General features: G+C 43.4%; 1 protein-coding gene across 1 annotated transcript; it reads left to right on the top strand.

The window, feature by feature from the left end:
* Nucleotides 1-1,869: 1,869 nt before the first annotated feature.
* Nucleotides 1,870-20,728, top strand: thoc6 (THO complex 6). The gene is made up of 13 exons (XM_083976534.1): nucleotides 1,870-2,014; nucleotides 5,755-5,846; nucleotides 6,580-6,644; nucleotides 6,856-6,959; nucleotides 9,419-9,456; nucleotides 10,787-10,835; nucleotides 11,410-11,481; nucleotides 12,563-12,665; nucleotides 14,262-14,311; nucleotides 15,046-15,108; nucleotides 15,207-15,317; nucleotides 19,944-20,072; nucleotides 20,590-20,728. The coding sequence occupies exons 1-13, from the start codon at nucleotides 2,000-2,002 to the stop codon at nucleotides 20,668-20,670; spliced, it is 972 nt and encodes a 323-aa protein (XP_083832660.1). The 5' UTR covers nucleotides 1,870-1,999; the 3' UTR covers nucleotides 20,671-20,728.
* The last annotated feature ends 28 nt before the right edge of the window (nucleotides 20,729-20,756 follow it).

Raw genomic sequence — 20,756 nt, 5'->3', positions numbered from 1 at the left:
GAATCCATTTCTGACATTTTCAAAATTCTAAATGGCTGTCTAAACCGGAAGTGACCAGATTTTAACCGCCAGTGGGCTGGTTTTGATATAATACATCCATGGTTTTGATGGATTTCATCTGGTCACTTCCGGTTTAGACAGCCATTTTGAATTTTGAAAATGTCAGAAATGGATTCAGCATCATCAATAACCCCTAAAACCACTCCAATATTGCCCAGATCAGCCAAGTCAATTTTGTTGAAATATTGCCCATATGATCATGTATGCTAAATAATGTCAGTTATGCTAATTGCCCAATATATATAAGTTAGCATCCGGCAGTTTCTGAATACTGGGGACCCATACTCTATATTTCTAACATAAAACTTTGGGGTACTCAACATTTCCGGGTACTCATTGTTGGCAAGTAGACTATATCTATATATATATCGAATATTAAAAGTAACCGAACTGAAGGATATGAAACAGGAATATGAAATATTAAACATCTGTTTATTAAGTGTGATGATATATGAAGTGAAGGCCAAGTGATTTTATTGATTATGATTAGATCAATATCTAATTGAGAGGCTGTAAAATCACTGATTTGTTTCCTCCTCCACATTTAGACTAATGATCAATTATTAATCTCTGACTGCGTGTGAGTGTTACAAACGTGGGTTAAACAGTAGGAGAAATTAAAAACAAAACAAAACACTGAGGCCAATCAGGTCAAATCAATAAACATATTGATCAGCTAATTGTTTTAATAGGCAGAGGTGAAGCATTCATATTAAACAACAAATAGATAGATATTTTTCTCGTGGGGAAATTGGGAATATTGTTTTATAAACTTTATTTACACAAAGTAGTGTACAAGGAAACTGTCCATACAAAGAAGGAATGCTCGAGGTAATGCAGAGTAGTGCAGGAATCAAATAAAAAATATCGACAGAAAGAAAAAACAATTAAATAAAGATAAAATAAATAATAATTAAAGAAACAAAACAAAACAATAGATCACAAGTCAAATTCATGACATAAGGCTAATGTTTGGATTTTTTTTTGCAATAAAGTGTGTCTAGATATGATTTACAGTAAGAGATGAGGACAAAAAGTTTGTTTTTTTCTTTTGAACATTTGCTGGTGTGTAGCTGTATGGAATTTGGCCAATAGAATAAAAAGGTTGATAATAAATAATTTCTTTGCGGGTATTTTCTTATCAAAAGAATACTACTACTACTTCTACTACTACTAGGCTACTACATCTCTTTTTTTTTTTTCTTTTTTTTTTTAAGGCAAATTTTATTGACAATTCAGGTATTACATTTAGTAAAACATACAAAACAAAGAACAATACAATGCCAGGGGGTCGCAGTATTCAAAATAGTATACAAAACATTGCTATTAATCCAATAAAATATTAGGCTATCTAAAATGCATAACTCAGTGGTTTTAATAGCTTTTTTGTTTGATGAATATTGAATAGTTATTAAGTATTGTTTGAGTTCCTTCTCAAAAATTAAGAACAATGGATTGTGATTAGCGAATTTGGATTTGTGTATGTGGTATTTTGCAAGTAGAACAAGCATGTTGATGATGTAATAATGATCTTTGTTATTCGCAGGATAAGAGTGGAACCCAAACAGCACATTCACATATGTAAGAGACACACCAGACAAGATATTCTGAGAAATAAAAGTACAAATATCTTGCCAGAAAGCAGATGAAAAGGGGCAGGACCAGAACAGATGATAAAGATCTTCTTCACATTGTTTGCAGAATGAACAGTTCACATCAATGTCTTTTTTGTATCTACGTAAAAATAGTTTGCAGGGATAAAATCTATGGATAGGCTACTACATCTCCCAGAACACCTTGCGCCACTGGTGACGCCATCTTCCCTCGCCTTCCTCTTTGAATCGTCGGTGTTCAGGCGGTGGTTGTCGCAGCTTGGTCCTGGTCCTGGTTCTGGTTCTGGTTCTGGTTCTGCAGCAGCTGTGTGTCTCGGTTCGGCAGCATGGGTCCGGTAGAGGTGAGCTCCGTCCCCGGTGGTCTGAAGCCCCGGACCGGGACCGGAGAGCGGCCCGGTCGGTGGCGGTGTTTGTCTGTTTGTCTGTTTGTTTGGCGCCTTGTGTTGTTCTGTTGTTGTTAGTTAGTCTACTCTGACTCTGCACGAGGACACGGTGCTGTAGAGGTTAAATAAATCCACAGTCACGGTACCGGGTCAAGATGAGTCAGTACCGATCAGTATCGATAGGGTTAAATTAAGAAACACTGAGATTTACAACTGAACCTGGATCAAGTGAAGGCAACACGCAGGTTAGACAAGGCACGTTTATTTATATGAGAGAGGAGGAGGAAAGGAGAGAGGGAAGGAGAGAGGAGGGGGAGGAAAGGAGAGGAGAAAGAAGAGAGGAGGAAAGGGAAGAAAAGGAGAGAGGGAAGGAGAGAAGAGGAGGAAAGGAGAGGGGAGGGGGAAAGGATAGAGGAGGAGGAAAGAAGAGGGGGGGAGGAAAGGAGAGAGGAGGTTGAGGAAAGGAAAGAAAAGGAGAGGAGGGGGAGGAAATGGAAGGAGATAGGAAGAGGAGGAAAGGAGAGGAGGGAGATGGGGAAAGGAGGATGAGGGAGGAGGAAAGAAAAGGAGAGGAGGGAGATGGGAAAGGAAAGAGGAGGAAAGGAGAGGAGGGAGAAAGGAGATGAGAGGGGGAAAGGAGAGAGGAGGGGGAGGAAAGAAAAGGAGAGGGGGAAGGAGAGAAGAGGAGGAAAGGAGAGAGGAGCGGGAGGAGAGGAGAGGAGGGGGAGGAAAGGAGAGAGGAGGGGGAAAGGAGAGAAGAGGAGGAGGAAAGGAGAGGGGAGTGGGAGGAAAGGAGAGAAGAGAAGAGGAGGAAAGGAGAGAGGAGGGAGATGGGAAAGGAGAGGAGGAGGAAAGAAAAGGAGAGAGGAAGAGGAGGAGGAGGGGGGGAAAGGAAAGGAGAGAAGAGGAAGAGAGGAGATAGGAGGGGGAGGAAAGGAAAGAAAAGGAGAGAGGAAAGGAGAGAAAAGGAGGAAAGGAGAGAAGAGGGGGAGGAAAGGAGAGAGACGGAGGAGAGAGGAGGGGGAAAGGAGAGAGGAGGAGGAGGAGGAAAGAAAAGGAGAGGGGGAAGGAGTGTGAGTGCAGCAGTGTCGTGACGTGACCAGGAGGTGGCGCCACAGTGAAGTGAATGACTGTATCAGCTGGTGAGATGATGATGATGATGATAATTAGGGGTGGGACGATATGGGTAACTCACGATTCGATACTGTGGCGATATTTGGCCCGCGATAACGATAATATCACGATACACGATATCTGCGATATTCGATATATTGCAAGAAATTTCATCAACGATATATCACGATATACTGTATGTGACTGAAAAAAAAAAACATAAAAAGGAAAAATTCTCGTGCATTTATTCCAAAACTTCGTACAATGTACAAATGAATAAACACTGTACAGCTGGAGACATTAAAGTGCATGAACATTAATAACATGTCTTATGTAAACCAGGACAGTGCTTTATGATACTTAAAGCAGAAGTGAGTGATATATTTGTGTTAATATAAGTCTTAAATAGTTATATCTTCCGACAGCAATCACTTCTATAGAGTGTTTGGACTGAAACACGGGTCTGTCAGTCACTCTGCTCTGCTCTGAGCCGAAGAGAAAACTTTTATCGTATCCTACAGTTTTTATCCAATGAGGAGAGAGAACGGCATGCAGGGCTGTGTGTGCAGCCAAGGAACGCCGTGAATGTGGCGACGTAGGGACGAGGACTGTTATGGTGCGTTCAAGGAAACTCGTATTTTTCCGACCGTGAAGTGGTACCAGTTCGATCTGGTACGAGTTCACCGGTCGGAAGTTACGAGTGGCCGTTATAGTGACTTTCACCGGTAAAACAGGTCGGAGAAACACGAGTGGGTTGCCTGGAACGCTACAAAGTCGTAAGTTGTGACTTGAAGCTGTAATTTACGATTTCAAAAGCCTGCCTGGAACGCAGCATTAGCGAAAACGACCGGATCACTCACTTCTGCTTTAAAAGTCAGTAGCAACATGTTTTATGTAATTTTCCATTCATGGTATTTAAAAACCAGCTGTCAGAGAGAGAACAGCCTCTTTGGTGATAAGAAGAACAAGTTCTCTAGTGTAGGACATGAGGAGAAAAAACATGCAGGTTTTCTGTAACATTATAAGACAGCGCCCCCCCCCCCACCCCCCTCCCTCACCAGGCTGAATGAACGGGCGATTGGGGGAAAAAAAACAAAAAACTCGCTAGTGGAAGCGGCAGCTCTACGTCGCGCACAACCGCAACAACAGCAACTACAACTTCCTCCTACAAATGTACGACCGCCGGTGTGACGTGCAGACGCAGTGGGACGACTCATGTCTCAGACCGGATCATGTAAATCCAGCTGCAGAAATGTCCGGGGGACGGGAGCGCCGCGGTAACCGTAGTAACTCACACACACACAGAGAGAGACACATACGCCTGTCTGTGTGGTTGCTGTATATTTTACCTTCGCAAAACAGTTCTTGCAGATTATATTCTTTATCCAGTGTTCTCCTGTCATCTGTTTCGTAACAGCCAAAGTGGGTGCACACCATGGATGTATTATATTAACGGTCCACACTTTAGAGTGGAAACTCTGGTGGAAACTTGCGGATGGGTCTTCTTCTTCTGTTGTTGTTCTGTTGTTCTGCTGTTGTCTTCTTCTTAAAGCAGATATCAGCTTCACGGCCGTTTCGGCTAATGCTGCGTTCAAGGCAGGCTTTTGAAACCGTAAGTTACAGCTTCAAGTCACAACTACGACTTGGTAGCGTTCCAGGTAACCCGTAGCTCGTGTTTTTACCATCCTGTTGTCTGTGAAAGTTCCCTATAACGGCCACTCGTAACTTCCGACCCGTGAACTCGTACCAGATCGAACTGGTATGACTTCACAGGAAGGAAAAACACAAAGTACGAGTTTCTTTGAACGCACCATGAGTTAGCAGCCCCCGCCCTTGTCAGGCATCAATTGGTCCTCGTGCTACGTCACCACATTCACGCGCATCCCTTGGCTGCACACACAGCCCTTCATGCCGTTCTCTCTCCTCATTGGATAACACTTGTATCCCACAAGGAAAATTTTCTCCTCGGGTTACAGCAGAGCAGAGTGACGGAGAGACTCGTGTTTAGGCTGAAATACTTCATGTAAGTGATTGCTGACGGAAAATAGGACTATTTAGGACTTATATTAACAAAAACATTCCACTGATATCTGCTTTAAGTTAAGTTAAGATTCCTTTATTTGTCCCACAGTGGGGAAATTTACATTTGTGCAGCAGCAGCAACAAATAGCAACAGGATAAGAGAGAAAAACAGAATAAAACAAAAGGAATAAAAAAACATCACACAACAATAATTGCAGTAAAGTGCAGTAGCCTATGTGCAATAGTCCAAGTTTCTGCCGCTACTCACGCCTACTTTACCCTCATTTACGGGATTAGCGCCCCCACAAAAAGGACAGGAGAGATTAAGTACTGACGGTGACAACGGGGTAAATCCATAATGTGTTGTAACAAAATATCGATATTTGCCGTCAGTGTATCGATTATTTATTGCGACAGAGAGCACAACAATATATTGCAATATCGATTTTTTTCCCCACCCCTAATGATGATGATGATGATGATGATGATGCTGATGATGATGTCACAGTGACATCACGGTGACATCACAGCAGCGGTGACATCACAGTGTGTCCTGTCCACAGCTCCTCCACATGTCCGTCTTCTCTCAGAGTTTCTCTCCCTGCGGCCGATTCCTGGCGGCGGGAAACAACTACGGAGAGATCGCCCTGTTCAGGTGAGACCACACACCTGTCACCTGACCCGGTCCAGACCACCTGTCACCTGGTCTTAAAGGGACAGTTCAACATTTAGTCAAACTGGCCCATCACCATAATCCCTATAGTCACAGCAGTAGGTTCGTTACCTTTAATTGTCGGTGCAAGCTGTTTTTAGAACGGCGGAGCAGAGCCGTGAGCTGCTCAGAGCTACGCTACGGAGGCTCATTATGGGATTTCTTGGTTTCCCTCATCAAACTCATCAAATACACAATCCAACAACTCCACAACGCTCTGGTGGACAAGTTGTGAGCTGCACATTCACCACGCTATGAGATAATAACACAACGTTACCACACAGAGTTGTTGTAGAGGGAAATTCATGTAAAACCACTGATGCACGTTGCCTTCAGGGACAGTTTTTCATCAACAGTCTCTGTATTTCCCTCTAAAACAACTCTGTCTGGTAACGTTGTGTTATTATCTCATAGCGTGGTGAATGTGCAGCTCACAACTTGTCCACCAGAGCGTTGTGGAGTTGTTGGATTGTGTATTTGATGAGTTTGATGAGGGAAACCAAGAAATTCCCTTAGCGTAGCCCTGAGCAGCTCACGGCTCTGCTCTGCCGTTCTAAAAACAGCTTGCACCGACAATTAAAGGTAACGAACCTACTGCTATGACTATAGGGATTATGGCAATGGGCCAATTTGACAAAATGTTGAACTATCCCTTTAACGTGTTGATGTGTTGCAGCCTGTCAGCAGCTCTGAGTCCAGACGCCACCGTGCAGAGTCAGAAACCGGTCCTGACCTTCACAGGTGAGTCCAGACTGATGTTCTAGTCCTGGTCCTGGTCCAGGTCCTGGTCCAGGTCCTGGTCTTGGTCTTAGTTCTGGTCCTGGTCCTAGTCCAGGTCCTGGTTCTGGTTCTGGTCCTGGTCCTGGTCCAGGTCCAGGTCCTGGTCCTGGTCCTGGTCCTGGTCCTGGTCCTGGTCTTAGTTCTGGTCTGATGAGTCTGTCCTCTCCTCCAGCTCACCAGGGCCCCGTCTTCTCTCTGCTGTCCACCGACCGCCAGCTGCTGAGCGCCGGACACGGGGAGGTCAGCGCCTGGAGCTGGACGGAGCTCATCAAGAAGGTGAGACGGGGGACAGGTGAGAGACAGGTAGTCTCACCTGTCTCTCACCTGTCCACATGTTGATCATGTTAACTCTTTCACGACCAACCGTTTTTTTTACAGATTATGATAATAGACACTCTCAGGTCCGCTGTGTGAATATGGTTCCTCTGATATCAGGGACGCTTATTTCATGACCAATGAGGTGACTTGTGTGAATCGTTCAGATCCGAAGAGTTTTTTTTTTTTTTTTTTGGGGGGGGGTCTCAGCGTCTCAGCTGGGGTCAGTAAAATGTTTTTCTAACAGTGACAGTGACAATCACGTGAAACTGAGGCGAACTCATTCATGGTCTCTGATTATACTGATAACAGCCGACCTCCAATGTGGACGCGACGTGCGCGCTCATTAAAGCGGCGCGTAGCCGCGTGCAGTTGGTGCGACGGCGACGCCGTTTTTTCCCCCCCTTCCCGTCCGTGGAGCTGTGCGCCGCGGACATGCACGGTTCCCTACGTTGCTGTGTCAGGCAGGTGTTTCCACGGAGCTCTGCCCCGTTTCAGAGGTGAAGGAAGCCCTGAGTGGAAAGACGTCGCCTCCGCGATGTAGAATGTGTTCAATTAAAGTGAAACTAACACATTATATAGGCCTATATGTCCATTACATACTGAATGAAACATCCCATGTCTTTATTTATTCAGTTTATTTTAATAGTAATAATTATGACTAACATTCAGTGAAGACCTAAAAATCAGTATCTCCAAAATGGAAATAGGAAGGACATTTTCACCGGCGGCCAGTCACACAGCAGTGTCACGGAGCTGCTGCGCTGCGGCCAGAGACCCACACCGCTGCACCGCTGCACCACTGCACCGCTGCACCGCTGCTCTCCACGCTGCCCCCCCCCCAGATTTACCTACAAATATATTTATTTAGCCGTAGAAATGATTTGGGAGCAGTGTTAATTTTGTCAGCTATTTTTCAATTTAGTTTTAGTCTTAGTCTTGTGTCAAATGCCCTTATAAGTTTTAGTCATATTTAGTCAGCTTGTATTCTTTTTTGTTTAGTCACATTTAGTCGACGAAAAGTCTTGGCATTATAGTCTAGTTTTAGTCAAAGAAAATCCAAAGTATTTTAGTCTAGTTTAGTCAATAGTCTTTTTTTAGTCTTTGAAAGCAGATTGACAGTAGGCTAATGTTAATCACAACTAATCTACTCAAACCAATATTGACAGGCAGCTGTCAGATGAGCCAACTTTCCAGCTTGTGTGTGCGTTTGTGTAGGCTATTTGTCAGTATCTAAACAGAGATGCACACACACACACACACACACACACACACACACACACACACACACACACACACACACACAGCGCAGAAGCGACCGACCAGTGCGGAGATGCGTCCACGCCAGGGACACACCGGCCGCAGAAGCGAAGCGGAGCCCTTTGATGTTAACGATTGTGTCGTTCACACCAGCGCCGCGGCGCAGCCCCGTGTGATCCTGTCAAGCTGGGCAGGAAGTCGCACAAAGAAACAACGAGAGAATCCGGTTAATTTTCAAAATAAAACACGGCGATTGACAAATGCAATGATATGAACGGGAGGCTCCGGCTCGCACATGATCTCCGTTGCTCGGAGCTTCGCAGCGATTCTGCTGCCGGTTTACAGCGCCGGCAGCCCCCCTGCAATGGCCATGCGCCCCCCGCCCCCCATAACCAGTTTGTAGCCTACTCGCCGCACAGAGCACATAGTGTGTGTGTGTGTGTGTTCCTCACTCAGGCACACACACACACACCCCTGGCAGCAGCGCAGGAGGATAAAAACATGACATGCATCCAGTGATGTGGCAATTTTTGGATTGTAGCTAATTTAAAAGTCTGTGACGAAAAAAGAAAGAGACATTTTATTAAGTTTTTATTTGATTAAGTAGATTTCGTCTCGTCTTTTTTCGTCAACAAAAATGCGTGTAAATTTCGTCACAGTCAGTGTTTAAGGGCATTGATTTAGTCTCGTCTTCGTCTCGTTTTCGTCATGAAAAAAACCATCGTTGACGAATATTTTTCGTCTCGTCTCGTCTGACGAAATTAACACTGTTTGGGAGACATGGCACACTGCAGAGTAGCGGTAAAATGAGCAGATTGCCACTTGACACAAAAGTGTGTTTTTCTCTGAAACTAGAGCGGGAGCTCCGTTTTTGGAGAAACCCAGCTCTCTTCTCCTCCTTCGTACTCACGAACCAAACGGCGGAAAAACTCTCCGTTTTTTCGAGGAGCACGTTGGAAAGTCACTCTTCAACCACGTGAATACCGTTTGTTTCTAGGTGACGTACAGAGTTCGGTTCGACGTGAGATAAAAGGTAAACAAATAGCCAAAAACGTGTGGTCCTGAGCGGATGTGCTGAGGAATTAGTGTGGTCGCAAAAGAGTTAATGTTGTTGTTTACGTGGATGACATCAGCTGATCAGTGACTTCCTGTCTCCTCAGAACGTCAAACCTCTGTGGACAAAGAGACCAGACTACAGGTGAGTTTAGCCTCAGCAGGTGTCCTCAGTCTGTCTTAAAGGTATAGTACGTAGTTTGTAGTTATTTCGTGATCCGATTGAATTGTGCGGTTCGGTGCGTCGCCCACTTCTGTATTTGTAACGACTTGTAACAACTCATTCTAAGGAACCAGAAAGCTTTCATTTGTAGCAGCTGTGATTCACCTTCAGTCAAATACGGATTTATGAAAGACAGGTTTGATTTTTGATCAGAAAAAGACAAATAAGTTACAGACTGGGACTTTAAATGTGTCTTCAGTCTGTCCTCAGGTCTCCACTAGCCATGTTTCCATCCAAAGTGATTCGAATTACTGGGAAATGTGCATTAAAAGAAATTTGAATCCTGTGTGTTTCCATCTACGGAGTTTGGATTTGAACACATTAGCGCGATTTAGCGCATATGTTTATTACCGTCATAACGCGACCTGTCTGAGAGAGAGAGAGAGAGACTTTATTAATGAACGCTGGATTCGCTGGTTGATAAGTTTGGTTTTTACTGAGGAGGAACTATGAAGAACTGTGCAGTAACATCATTATGAAGGTGTGTGGGGGCTTTTATTTTGCCGTGGCGATGCCACAATTAATTACATGTAGTAAAACCCTGATGTTGTCTAGTGAATGAACTGCAACACGGGAGCAGATGGGGTGAAAGTGGCTACGTCACTTAATTCGCATACAGCTGTTTCCATCCCATTCCAATCAACCAACACCTGTCCATAGCAGCGTATTTCAGTTTGTGCGAATCAGGGGATTTTAATTCGAATCACTGCGTTTCCATCAGGGACAGCTCTCCATCCCGACACACCTCCACTCAGACACCCCGCTGTTCCGAAATACCCCCACTTCGAAACACCGCTGTTCCGACAGCTGACTGAGGGAGGTGCTTTGGTTGGGTTTAGGCAATGAAGAAAGGAGTTGGTTAAGTTTAGTAAAAAGACCAGGTAGAGGCTAGACAGGCTAGAAGCAGAATGAACATTATGTCATTAATATGAAGTATTTGCCTGTTTTGCAGTTAATTATGCACATGATCCGTTTGACCCCAAAAAGGAAAAAAGGATCAATGCGCACTGCACAGCCTCCAGTTCCGATTACGTCCATCTGTCCGTTCGGAGTGGGGGGGTTTCCCCAATAGCCTTATCGGAATAGCGGGGTCTTTAGAAAAATATTAAAATGAATGGAAGTCTATTTTCGGAAAGGCGGGGCTTCGGAAAGGCGGGGTGTAACCGTTTCCATCATCATTTTCTGATGCGATACATCTAGATGATCTGAACACGCTGATGGAAACACAACTAGTGTCTGTCTCTGTCCTCAGGTCCAGTCTGGAGATTCCTGAGATCAACGCCATGGCCGTCAACCCCCGAGTGAGACACACACACACACACACACACACACACACACACACACACACACACACACACACACACACACACACACACACACACACACACACACAACCCCTAACCCTAACCCTGTAAATACAAAATTTGTGAGGACATGTCATTGACTCTTAGGAGGTCTTTCACCTCCTACCAGGCCATTGCCTTAATAAGAATGTATTCTTAACAATTCTTGCCTGGTAAAATAAAGGTCTACATTGACATAATGTATTCTCTAGCCCCTAACCCTAACCTTAACCATCCAAAACAAATGCCTAAACTTAACCATCACTCTAAACCTAATTTAAACCTAATTATAACCTAACGTCTTAACCCTCAAACTGCCCTTGGAAAAAGTGAGGACCGGCCAAAATGTCCTCAGTGTGTTGGTTAAAAACTTGTTCCGGTCCTCACAATGTAGCATGTACAAGAACACACACACACACACACACACACACACACACACACACACAGATGGAGACATGGTCTTCATCTTCATGTTTGACAAAGACAAAACTGATCCTGAAACAGAAACAACCTCCGTCTCTCCGTCTCTCAGGACAACAGTCTGGTCGTCGGGGGCGGAGACAACAACGTCCACATCCTGGACATGGAGCACGGCGCCTTCAAGGTCAGTCTGTATATAATATAACACGTTTATCACACTTCTGTTTGTTTGTTTATTTGTTTATTTTCACATATCAAAGTTAAAAAAGATATAACATATAAAATCCAAAACAATGTGAAGGGGAAATGACCAGAACCCTCCAGGGGCTTGTAGGGCGGCGTTCTCCACCTACAGCTCCAAGCTAATCAGCATAGCTACATCTGTGAAGTACAAAACCGTTCATACATAATAAACACAAACATGGTTTAACATGATTTAACCTTGTACAATGCAACACAAAAAGCTTGATGAACATATGATAAGAAATAGATTTGCATTTTACAAAAAAGAGTCATAAGGATGGTTCATCATGCTGGGTACCTTGATCATACAAATCCCTTGTTTTTAAAATCTGGTATTTTAAGATTTGAGGACCTATAGTCAAATTCAAAACAGGTCAGATTTTGTTTAAAGCCTGGAATAGGTTGCTACCAATAAACATCCAAAAAATGTTTATGGTCAGAGAAAGCATAGTATATGATTAAAGAGGGAACTGTAACTTTAAACAATCTACCATCCATTCTACCCTGAAAAGTTTTAGCATCTATTTTTGTGGTGTTAAAATGTGGAATAGACTAGATGAGGATATAAAAATGTGCAATAACTTAAAACAATTTAAAAGTAAGTACAAACATACACTCTTGGACAGTTATAAAGAACTGGACTGCTAATTTTACTCTTTTTATTTATAATCATGGTCTTATTTCATATTAAAGCAATGTGTTTTTAATCTTCTGAATTGTATGGAACTACAGATGTATGACATGAATCACAACGTGGTGGGGGGCTGAACTTGATCAGCTTTGCTTCCTTCAGCCCCTTCTCAAACTGCACAGTATCATTATTGTTTTGTTTCTTGTTACATAGATGTCTTTTGATGTGCTTGTTTGAGACAAATAAAAATCAAATCAAATCAAAATATAAAGTAATCCCAGTTTAGATAAGGCAGACAGACCATGTGGGAAGTATTGACTGGTTAGCAGGAGAGACTTTAGTGCTCTCCTAAACAGCGTGTGACTGACACGTCCGTCGTCCCCCCCCCCAGTCCGTGCTGCAGGGACACTCGGACTACGTCCACTGTGTCAGCGTGAGGGAGCGCGAGGGGGAGGTCCTGTCGGGGGGCGAGGACGGAGCCGTGAGGATCTGGGGTGAGTGACCGTGTCGCCTCATGTTACCGTTTCTCTCCATCGCTAAGACACATTATTTCTGTAAAGCTGCTCTCCTTTTCTCTAAACTGTGAACACAAACCCCCAATTTTCAAGCTACGTTCACAAAACCTCAGACTCTTCTTGCAAAACTGAACTTTCTTTCACCTCAAAACAGTTCAATCTGTGCCCAAAACTGAACTATGTTGTCAAATCAACATTAAAAACACTACTGAGCTTCACTAAACACTACATAGACAAATAGAAAACACAACGCTCAGCACATGAAGCTGTAGAAATAAATGTTTATCCTTCACTGTAGCTAAATGCATGTTGCCTGTGCATTTACACTGTAGCACTTCTCTCCTTCCCTTTCTTTCACCCTCCTCCCTCCCTCTCCACATCCATTTCATCCCCTTTTCCTTCCTTCTTCTTTTTTCTTCCCAGTTCATCCCTCCCTCCCTCCCTCCCTCATCCTTTCTTCCTTCACCCTGCCGTCTCTCATCTTCTCCTCTTGCAAAACAAAAAACCTGTGCATTTAGCACTTGTACATAGTACAGTAAATAAAAAAGTACAAAAAACAGAAATCTTGTGCATTTTACACGTAGCACTTGTACAGTACAAAGACAAACAGAAATCTTGTGCATTTAGTACTTGTATGCAGTAAACCTATGTAAAAATATACAAATGAGAAGTGCACAACTCAGCCACAGCATCATTTCTCTGTACTGGGTCAGGCCACAGGACTTCATCCTCAACTGGCTTACAGTATATGTGCCCTCACATCATTGGACACAAGTGTGATCAATTTTGAGTTGTTGTGTTCAACCGGTGACACCCGTGCTTTAGTTGTGTTTGACTTTTGCCACCTGTGCTCAGCATTATGCAACACAGGTGCATCACAATGAAAATGTGTTGGTAAGTTGTGTCTAAACAGGTGAAAAGTGCTGATGGTTTTGCCAAAAGAGACTGATTCAATCAGTGGGTTCAGACAACTGAGCATTTGGTTCAGACAACTGGGTTTAGTGTTTTAGCAACTGAGAAAAACTGTAATTGTCTCTCTTTCTAGTTTTTTTGTCTGTTGGTTTCTGTTTCTACATGTGTGTTTTTCCTGTTGTATGAATTCTGTTGTCATGTCCTTGTGTGTGTTTATTAATTTTATTTTTTTAAGTATATTTTTTGGCTCTTTATGCCTTTTATTTGATAGCTATAGTAGAGATAGGGAGGCAGAGAGAGGGGGAATGACATGCAGGAAAGGTCTGCCCGACGCGGGATTCGAACCGGGGACGCCTGCGTTGAGGACTGTAGCCTCTACATGGGGCGGCTGCCTTAACCACTGCGCCACGCACCACCCCCGTCCTTGTGTTTATTTTAACGGCTCTTAACACCTGGCCAGGAGGACTGCAGTCAGAAACGAGCTGTTGGCTTAACACTGGCACCTTTACATTTTATTATGTTCATTAATGTGCATCGTCCTGCTTAAATAAATAAATGGGGGGAGGGGTGAGTGATGGAGGAGGGGGATGGGGGGCCAGGTGAGTCAGGACAGGTGAGTCAGGACAGGTGAGCTTCTAACCGGCTGATGTCTGTGTCCCTCAGACAGCAGGACGGGACAGACTGTCCACTGCATCGAGGTCTACAAGTACGAGGTGAGACACCTGCTCTGTGATGTCACCACTGTTCTCACCTGTTTTTACCTGTTCTCACCTTTACTCACCTGTACACACCTATATTCACCTGTTCTCGCCTTTACTCACCTGTTTCTACCTTTACTCACCTGTACTCACCTTTACTCACCTTTACTCACCTGTACTCACCTTTACTCACCTGTTTCTACCTTTACTCACCTGTACTCACCTTTACTCACCTTTACTCACCTGTACTCACCTTTACTCACCTGTTTCTACCTTTACTCACCTGTACTCGCCTTTACTCACCTTTACTCACCTGTTTTTACCTTTACTCACCTGTACTCACCTATATTCACCTTTACTCACCTGTTTTTACCTTTACTCACCTGTCTTTACCTTAACTCACCTTAACTCACTTTTGCTCACCTGTTCTCACCTTTACTCACCTGTACTCACCTGTTTTTACCTGTACTCACCTGTTTTTACCAGTTTTTACCTGTTCTCACTTGTTTTCACCTTTACTCACCTGTTTCTACCTTTACTCACCTGTACTCGCCTTTACTCACCTTTACTCACCTGTTTTTACCTTTACTCACCTGTTCTCACCTGTTATTACCTGTTTTTACCAGTTTTTACCTGTTCTCACTTGTTCTCACCTTTACTCACCTGTACACACCTATATTCACCTTTACTCACCTGTTTTTACCTGTGTGTGTGTGTGTGTGTGTGTGTGTGTGTGTGTGTGTGTACAGATGTGTGCGCGGCCTCAGTACGGTAAATGGATCAGCTGTTTGACCACAGACTCTGACTGGATGGTAAGAAAAACACAGGTGGAGGTGCGTTCAGGTGCTGCTGGGAGATCACAGCTCCTGTGTCTGACCTCAGTGTGTGTGTGTGTGTGTGTGTGTTGCAGCTGTGTGGGGGGGGGCCGTCCCTGTCTCTGTGGCACCTGCGCTCCCTCTCCCCCACCTCCACCTTCCCCCTGAGCGGCTGCCAGAGACAGGCCGCCTTCTACCAGGACATGGTGAGGACAACACACACCGTGCTGCCTTCAGGGACACACCTCACCTCTGAAAGTCTTCTGCTCTATTTTCAGAAAGTGTTTTTATTGACAGTATGTTGAAAACAGTACAACAGCAACAATAATGATGATGAATATAACAATGGCTATCCACCACTTTATTTTCCCATGATCCATTGCGTCACACCACAACGGAAGTCGGTTTTAGTAGCATTCTAGCGAGCGGCTAACTAGTAGCGGCTAACTGGTAGCGTTAGCCACTGGTAGTGTTAGCCACCAGTTCTAGCGAGCGGCTAACTGGTAGCGCTAGCCACTGGTAGCGTTAGCCACCAGTTCTAGCGAGCGGCTAACTGGTAGCGTTAGCGGCTAACTGGTAGCGTTAGCCACCGGTGTAGGTACCAGTGGGGGCTCCGGGCTGCCAAAACCGCTTGGACTAAATCTGATGTTTGTTAAGTCTATAAAACAAATTATTGAACAAACATTACTATTTCTGTGTGCACGTTTTTGTAACTAGTCATGGTTATCGTAGTTGTTAGCTTTGCTGCTGCTGACAGCTAAGTTAACAGCAGCAGCTAAGCTAACATCAGGACGTCAGCTGTTAAAACCCTCCCGTTGTCGGACACGACATGAAACTACTCCAGTTAGCTCAGTCATGTTGGAACTCAGATATCCGCTGGAGAAAATATTTTTTCATGGGCCGTTTATTGAGTTATTGTTTATTGACACTGCTAACGGCTAACAGCTAACGGTTAGCCCAGTTAATCTTTCTGGTGGAATCGAGTGTCATGGCGACACCCAGCGTCATTCCCCGGAAAGTGGTGGATAACAACACTCAATTAAAATTCCATGATGTTATAAGTAAATACACACATTACACAAGATAAGAAGAAATTGTAGTTAAGTGTCAAGTATACATACATATATATCGTAGCCAATATGACAAGTTGATTGACATGAAAATTGTTACAATTCTGCCAAATGATTCATAGGTCAAGTCCCCAGCTTCCTCACCTGACCTCTGACCTCACCTGAAGTCATGTGACCCATAGATATTTATAAGAAGACTAGATGACTCACCCGCCGCTGTTTCCCAATGACACGGCGTAGCCAGAACGGCGGCCATCTTGGGAAGGTCAACTCTCTCCCTCAGAGCATTAAGCCTCTGCTGCCTGTTCTGCTATAATGACCATAACTTACTCAATCTTTGTCCGATTTCAAAACGGTTTGATTTTTATGAACGTCTATGCAGTTATGATGCAGCATATTTAGAATCACGGATCATTTTAATCATGTACTTTTTTTTGTAAAAGTTACATTATCCACCTTTTTCCGAACGTCAAAAACGTAGCCTGTTTTGCCGGTTTTGCTCTTCCGGTGGAATTTTATGTTTACGTTTCCATGGTTTCGGTAGTCGCGGTAAATGCATGGATTTTTTTTTTTTTTTTTCCCAATGAAAATCTGTAAAGCGCTTGGATCATCACAGCAGCTTTTAACAGTGGATATCACACAGACTGACATCCGTGTTAAAAGCCAGCGTTAATAGATCCATGTGTTTACCGCAACTATGACAATGACTGAAAACCATGGAAACGTAAACGTACAGTTCCACCAAACCGGCAAAACTGGCTTCCGGGTTTGCCCATAGATGACATTTGGAAACGTGTGGATAGGGCTGGATAGGGAAAAAACCTCAGCCCATCGAGCTTTTTGCCGTTGTGATCATGTGAACGATTGTGGCAGCTAATCACACAACAAGTCTGCACCATCTCACCGGAACAAAAAAGAAAAACACTACTGAAAACTCTCTACCGAGGAGGATACTCTACCATACACACTCCACTACAACCGCTTTCCATATGCCCGCAAAGCCCACAATGCATTGCAGTTTCCCCAACCCCGTGACGTCACCCTTTCGAGCCCCATAGTGACATTATGCAAATAGTTAAAGTAATAGCTACATGCTGGTTTATTTTTCACAGAGTTATGAATCGTTGTTTTAGTGAAGATGACTGGATCACCATCTACTGCACTCAGTGGCGAACCGTGGACCCAGACCCTGGGCCTTCAATAGGACCATGTAGCAATAAAAAATTAAACATAGCAATAGAAATAATAGCCAGAGCCTTGTCACATGGATGGTCGGCATATTACATGTTTCTTTGCCCTAACTGGCTTCACAACACACAAGGTGATTCTGGAAAAACAGTCAGTCAAAGCTGGCTATCATGAATCACTTATTTAAAAAAAAAAAAAACTAGCAAATCACACATTCACTTATTTGTTTAGCTTAATGAAAGTAAAATGTCAATCATGAGCTGTTCAACAACTAAAGATGTATTTTTGATAATGTTTTTTGTGTTTGTTTGAGCTTTAGACACAGTTGAATTTCACTGTGGATTTAATATTTCTGCCAAAAGTGGCTATAAAACAAACACCTCCTGAGGTGACATGGGAAAAAGGCACAAGCTCTTTGTAAATGTTCAGCCATTTTTCACTGGCCTTAATGGCTATCAAACTACCGGTATATGCAAATTGTAGGTTTACAGTACAAATTCAGTTCTGCTGCTGCTGCTGCTGCTGCTGCTGTGGCGCTGGGTCTGTGGGTCTGTGGGGCTTCAGGGCTTCAACAGCAGAACTGACCCAGCTTAAAGTCATGCGTTTAATCAGCACCATTTAAACTTCTAATAAATAAATGTGCGCTCCGGCCACAGACTGTAGGCTCCGCTCTTTCCTTACGGTAACTATTCTCTTGATCAGCGTGGTGAAAGCATAGACTGTAGGGTGAAAGACAATCTCGTTGTTGTTGTTGTTGTCACCGTGGCAAAGTGTCGTGTGTGTACGGGGGGAGGGAGGGGCGGGGGGAACGGGGCGGGGGTGACAGGTCCAGCAGGAGGACAAACTATCCTGCGTTTAAATAACATGTCGAAAATATCTACTTGACAACTCATGGAGCTGGAAGCAGCCCTAAATAAGTAACTACACTTTAACAACAAGCCCAAAAACCCGCAACCCACGACTACCAAGCCACTTCACAGAAAAACAAAGTCACGTAAAACAAAGTCACGTATAATAAGCGGACTTGGCAACCCGCTCCCTCACTATTTTGGCGGCAATGTTGTTCTGCTGGGTATTCGCGAATACCCGGAAGCTGTCGTGATATGGTCCCGCCCACAACTCAGTGGAATATGATTGGCTAAGACACCTGTCAATCTCAAATTCATGCCCACATAGACTTGCATTACACGGGCCTTCAGTCACAGCCACTGAAGGCCCTGCAGGGGGAGTCGATGATTTACTGCCCAGATACCGTTGGAAGAAAAATTGTGATTGGTCCATTTGCCGTTCCATTATATTAACCCATTGTTTCCCAAGAAATATTAGTCCCAACTTTATAACAATTATCTAATATTACTTGTGTGTTGCTCACTGTATAAAATAAATAAATAAAATTAAAATTAAAATAAATATATAATAGTACAATAATTATTTCAATATTTTTTCTTAGGCCTTCACTGAATACCTTGAAGGCCCAGAGGGTTCCCCTCTGACTGCACTGTAACTGCAGCCAGAGTCAGAGACAGTTGCCTGTTCCAATATGGCCGACTGTGAGCTACACCTGCGTTAGAGCACTGGAAAAGAGAGTAATGACACCACCATAGACTCCTGTGGTAACTTTATTCCCCCCCTAGTGGCAGGATATGGGTATTGCAAATCCGCCCAAGAAACCCATTCACTCCAATGTATGTGTGTTGCCAACTTGCTTGTAAATTGATGAAAACTGCTGTGTTTTGGCTTTTAGGTGCCTTTGTCATATTAAGTTATGCTTATAATTTATTTATTTCAAAATTTAAATTGTAACATTAATGTGAACAACTGTTTTTTTTTTGTTTTTTTTATTGGCCCGGCTATATTGAATTTGATGTATAGGCTCTATGCACTCTACTAGCTCCACTACTTCCTATTTCTAATCAAACCCAAAACGTATTATGTTAAGTTTTTCCTCCAATTTTGATTTAAAAAAAATGATAAGTAATAAAAACACACGGAGCTGTTTACAGTTACTACCGGTCACACAGCGGACAAACACAGAAGGGGACGAGGCGAGCGAACGCTTTACCGTTGCTAAGCAACCACCAACTGTGAAAATAAATAACATAAAAAGCCTCGCATGGAAATAAAATAAAAGCATAGCAGCACAATAACTTGCTCGACCAAAACAAACAAATTAAAGAAAACACAGGCTTAAGTGGCGAACAGTTAGCTAACACAGTTGAATTTAGCGCGCAAACTGGTATGACACTTTAGTGGACTTTATCTTTATCATTTAAGACAGCAAGCATTCGTGACACAACAATTAATGGCCACTATATGTTCATATTTATCTGTAAAAGGGTCCACGATGATGCTATTAACGTGGGTGATCTATAAATGTCCTTAAATTATTGAAAACACCACACTTAATCATTCACCAACACTGCAGAGATGCCAGCTCTTGGGCGCAAGTGCAATACCCATATTCCTCCATCAGGGGGCGTTTCCACTTGACCAATGCGTGTCGTTACTCTCTTTTCCAGTGCTCTAGCCTGCTGTAGTCAGATCCACCCCCTTGATGTGACGTGTCTGTTTCAGATCCTGGCGGTGGGGGAGGGGCCGACCGTGTCCCACTGCCTGCTGGGGGGCGAGGTCAAGGCTCAGATCCCCTGCTCCTCTCAGAGCCTCAACACGCTGCAGCTCAACACCAACAGCACCGAGCACCGGGTGAGTCCCTGAACGCAGCACGGCCTTTGGTCCTGATCACAAACACCATCATTATTAATATTACTAATAATATTATTGTTATTATTAATAATATTATCAGGGCTGCAACTAACAGTTACTTTTATTATCGATTAATCTGTCCATTATTTAAACGATTAATTCATTAGTTGTTTGGTCAATAAAATGTTAAAAAATGTTGAAAAATATTCATACATACAAGACGACGTCCTCAAATGTCTTGTTTTGTCTCAGTTTATTGTCATAAAGGAACAAAGAAACCAGAAATATTCACATTTAAGAAGCTGGCCTTTTTTTCTTAAGAAACGACTCAAACTGATTATTAGATTATCATTTTATTTTTTTATTAGAATAGTTGACGATTAATTTAATAATCGGTTATTGTTTGATTCATTGTTGCAGCTCTAATTATTATTATTGATCAGTCTGTTTCATGCTGCTACAAATAAATACTGATGCTTTGGACTCTGAGCTTTAACGTGTGTGTGTGTGTGTGTAGGTGCTGACGGTCGGAGGCAGCAGCGACCACATCGACGTCTTCACTAACCTGTCGTACAGAGCGTTTTCACTCAGCTTCTGAACACACACACACACACACACACGTTGTCATTTATGATAATAAAATATTTTTGTCATTTTGTAACTTGTTGGTCCAAAGTTATTTAA

This window comes from Trachurus trachurus, assembly GCF_905171665.1.
Source record: "Trachurus trachurus genome assembly, chromosome: 8".
Taxonomy (NCBI): Eukaryota; Metazoa; Chordata; class Actinopteri; order Carangiformes; family Carangidae; genus Trachurus; species Trachurus trachurus.
This window is presented reverse-complemented; position numbering and strand designations above follow the sequence as displayed.

What these genes read in the sequence shown, in the direction of transcription:
- thoc6 (XM_083976534.1), top strand. An exon ending in GGAGAGATCGCCCTGTTCAG is followed by an intron (nt 5,847 to 6,579) that starts GTGAGACCACAC and finishes GATGTGTTGCAG; the next exon opens with CCTGTCAGCAGCTCTGAGTC. An exon ending in CCACAGACTCTGACTGGATG is followed by an intron (nt 15,109 to 15,206) that starts GTAAGAAAAACA and finishes TGTGTGTTGCAG; the next exon opens with CTGTGTGGGGGGGGGCCGTC.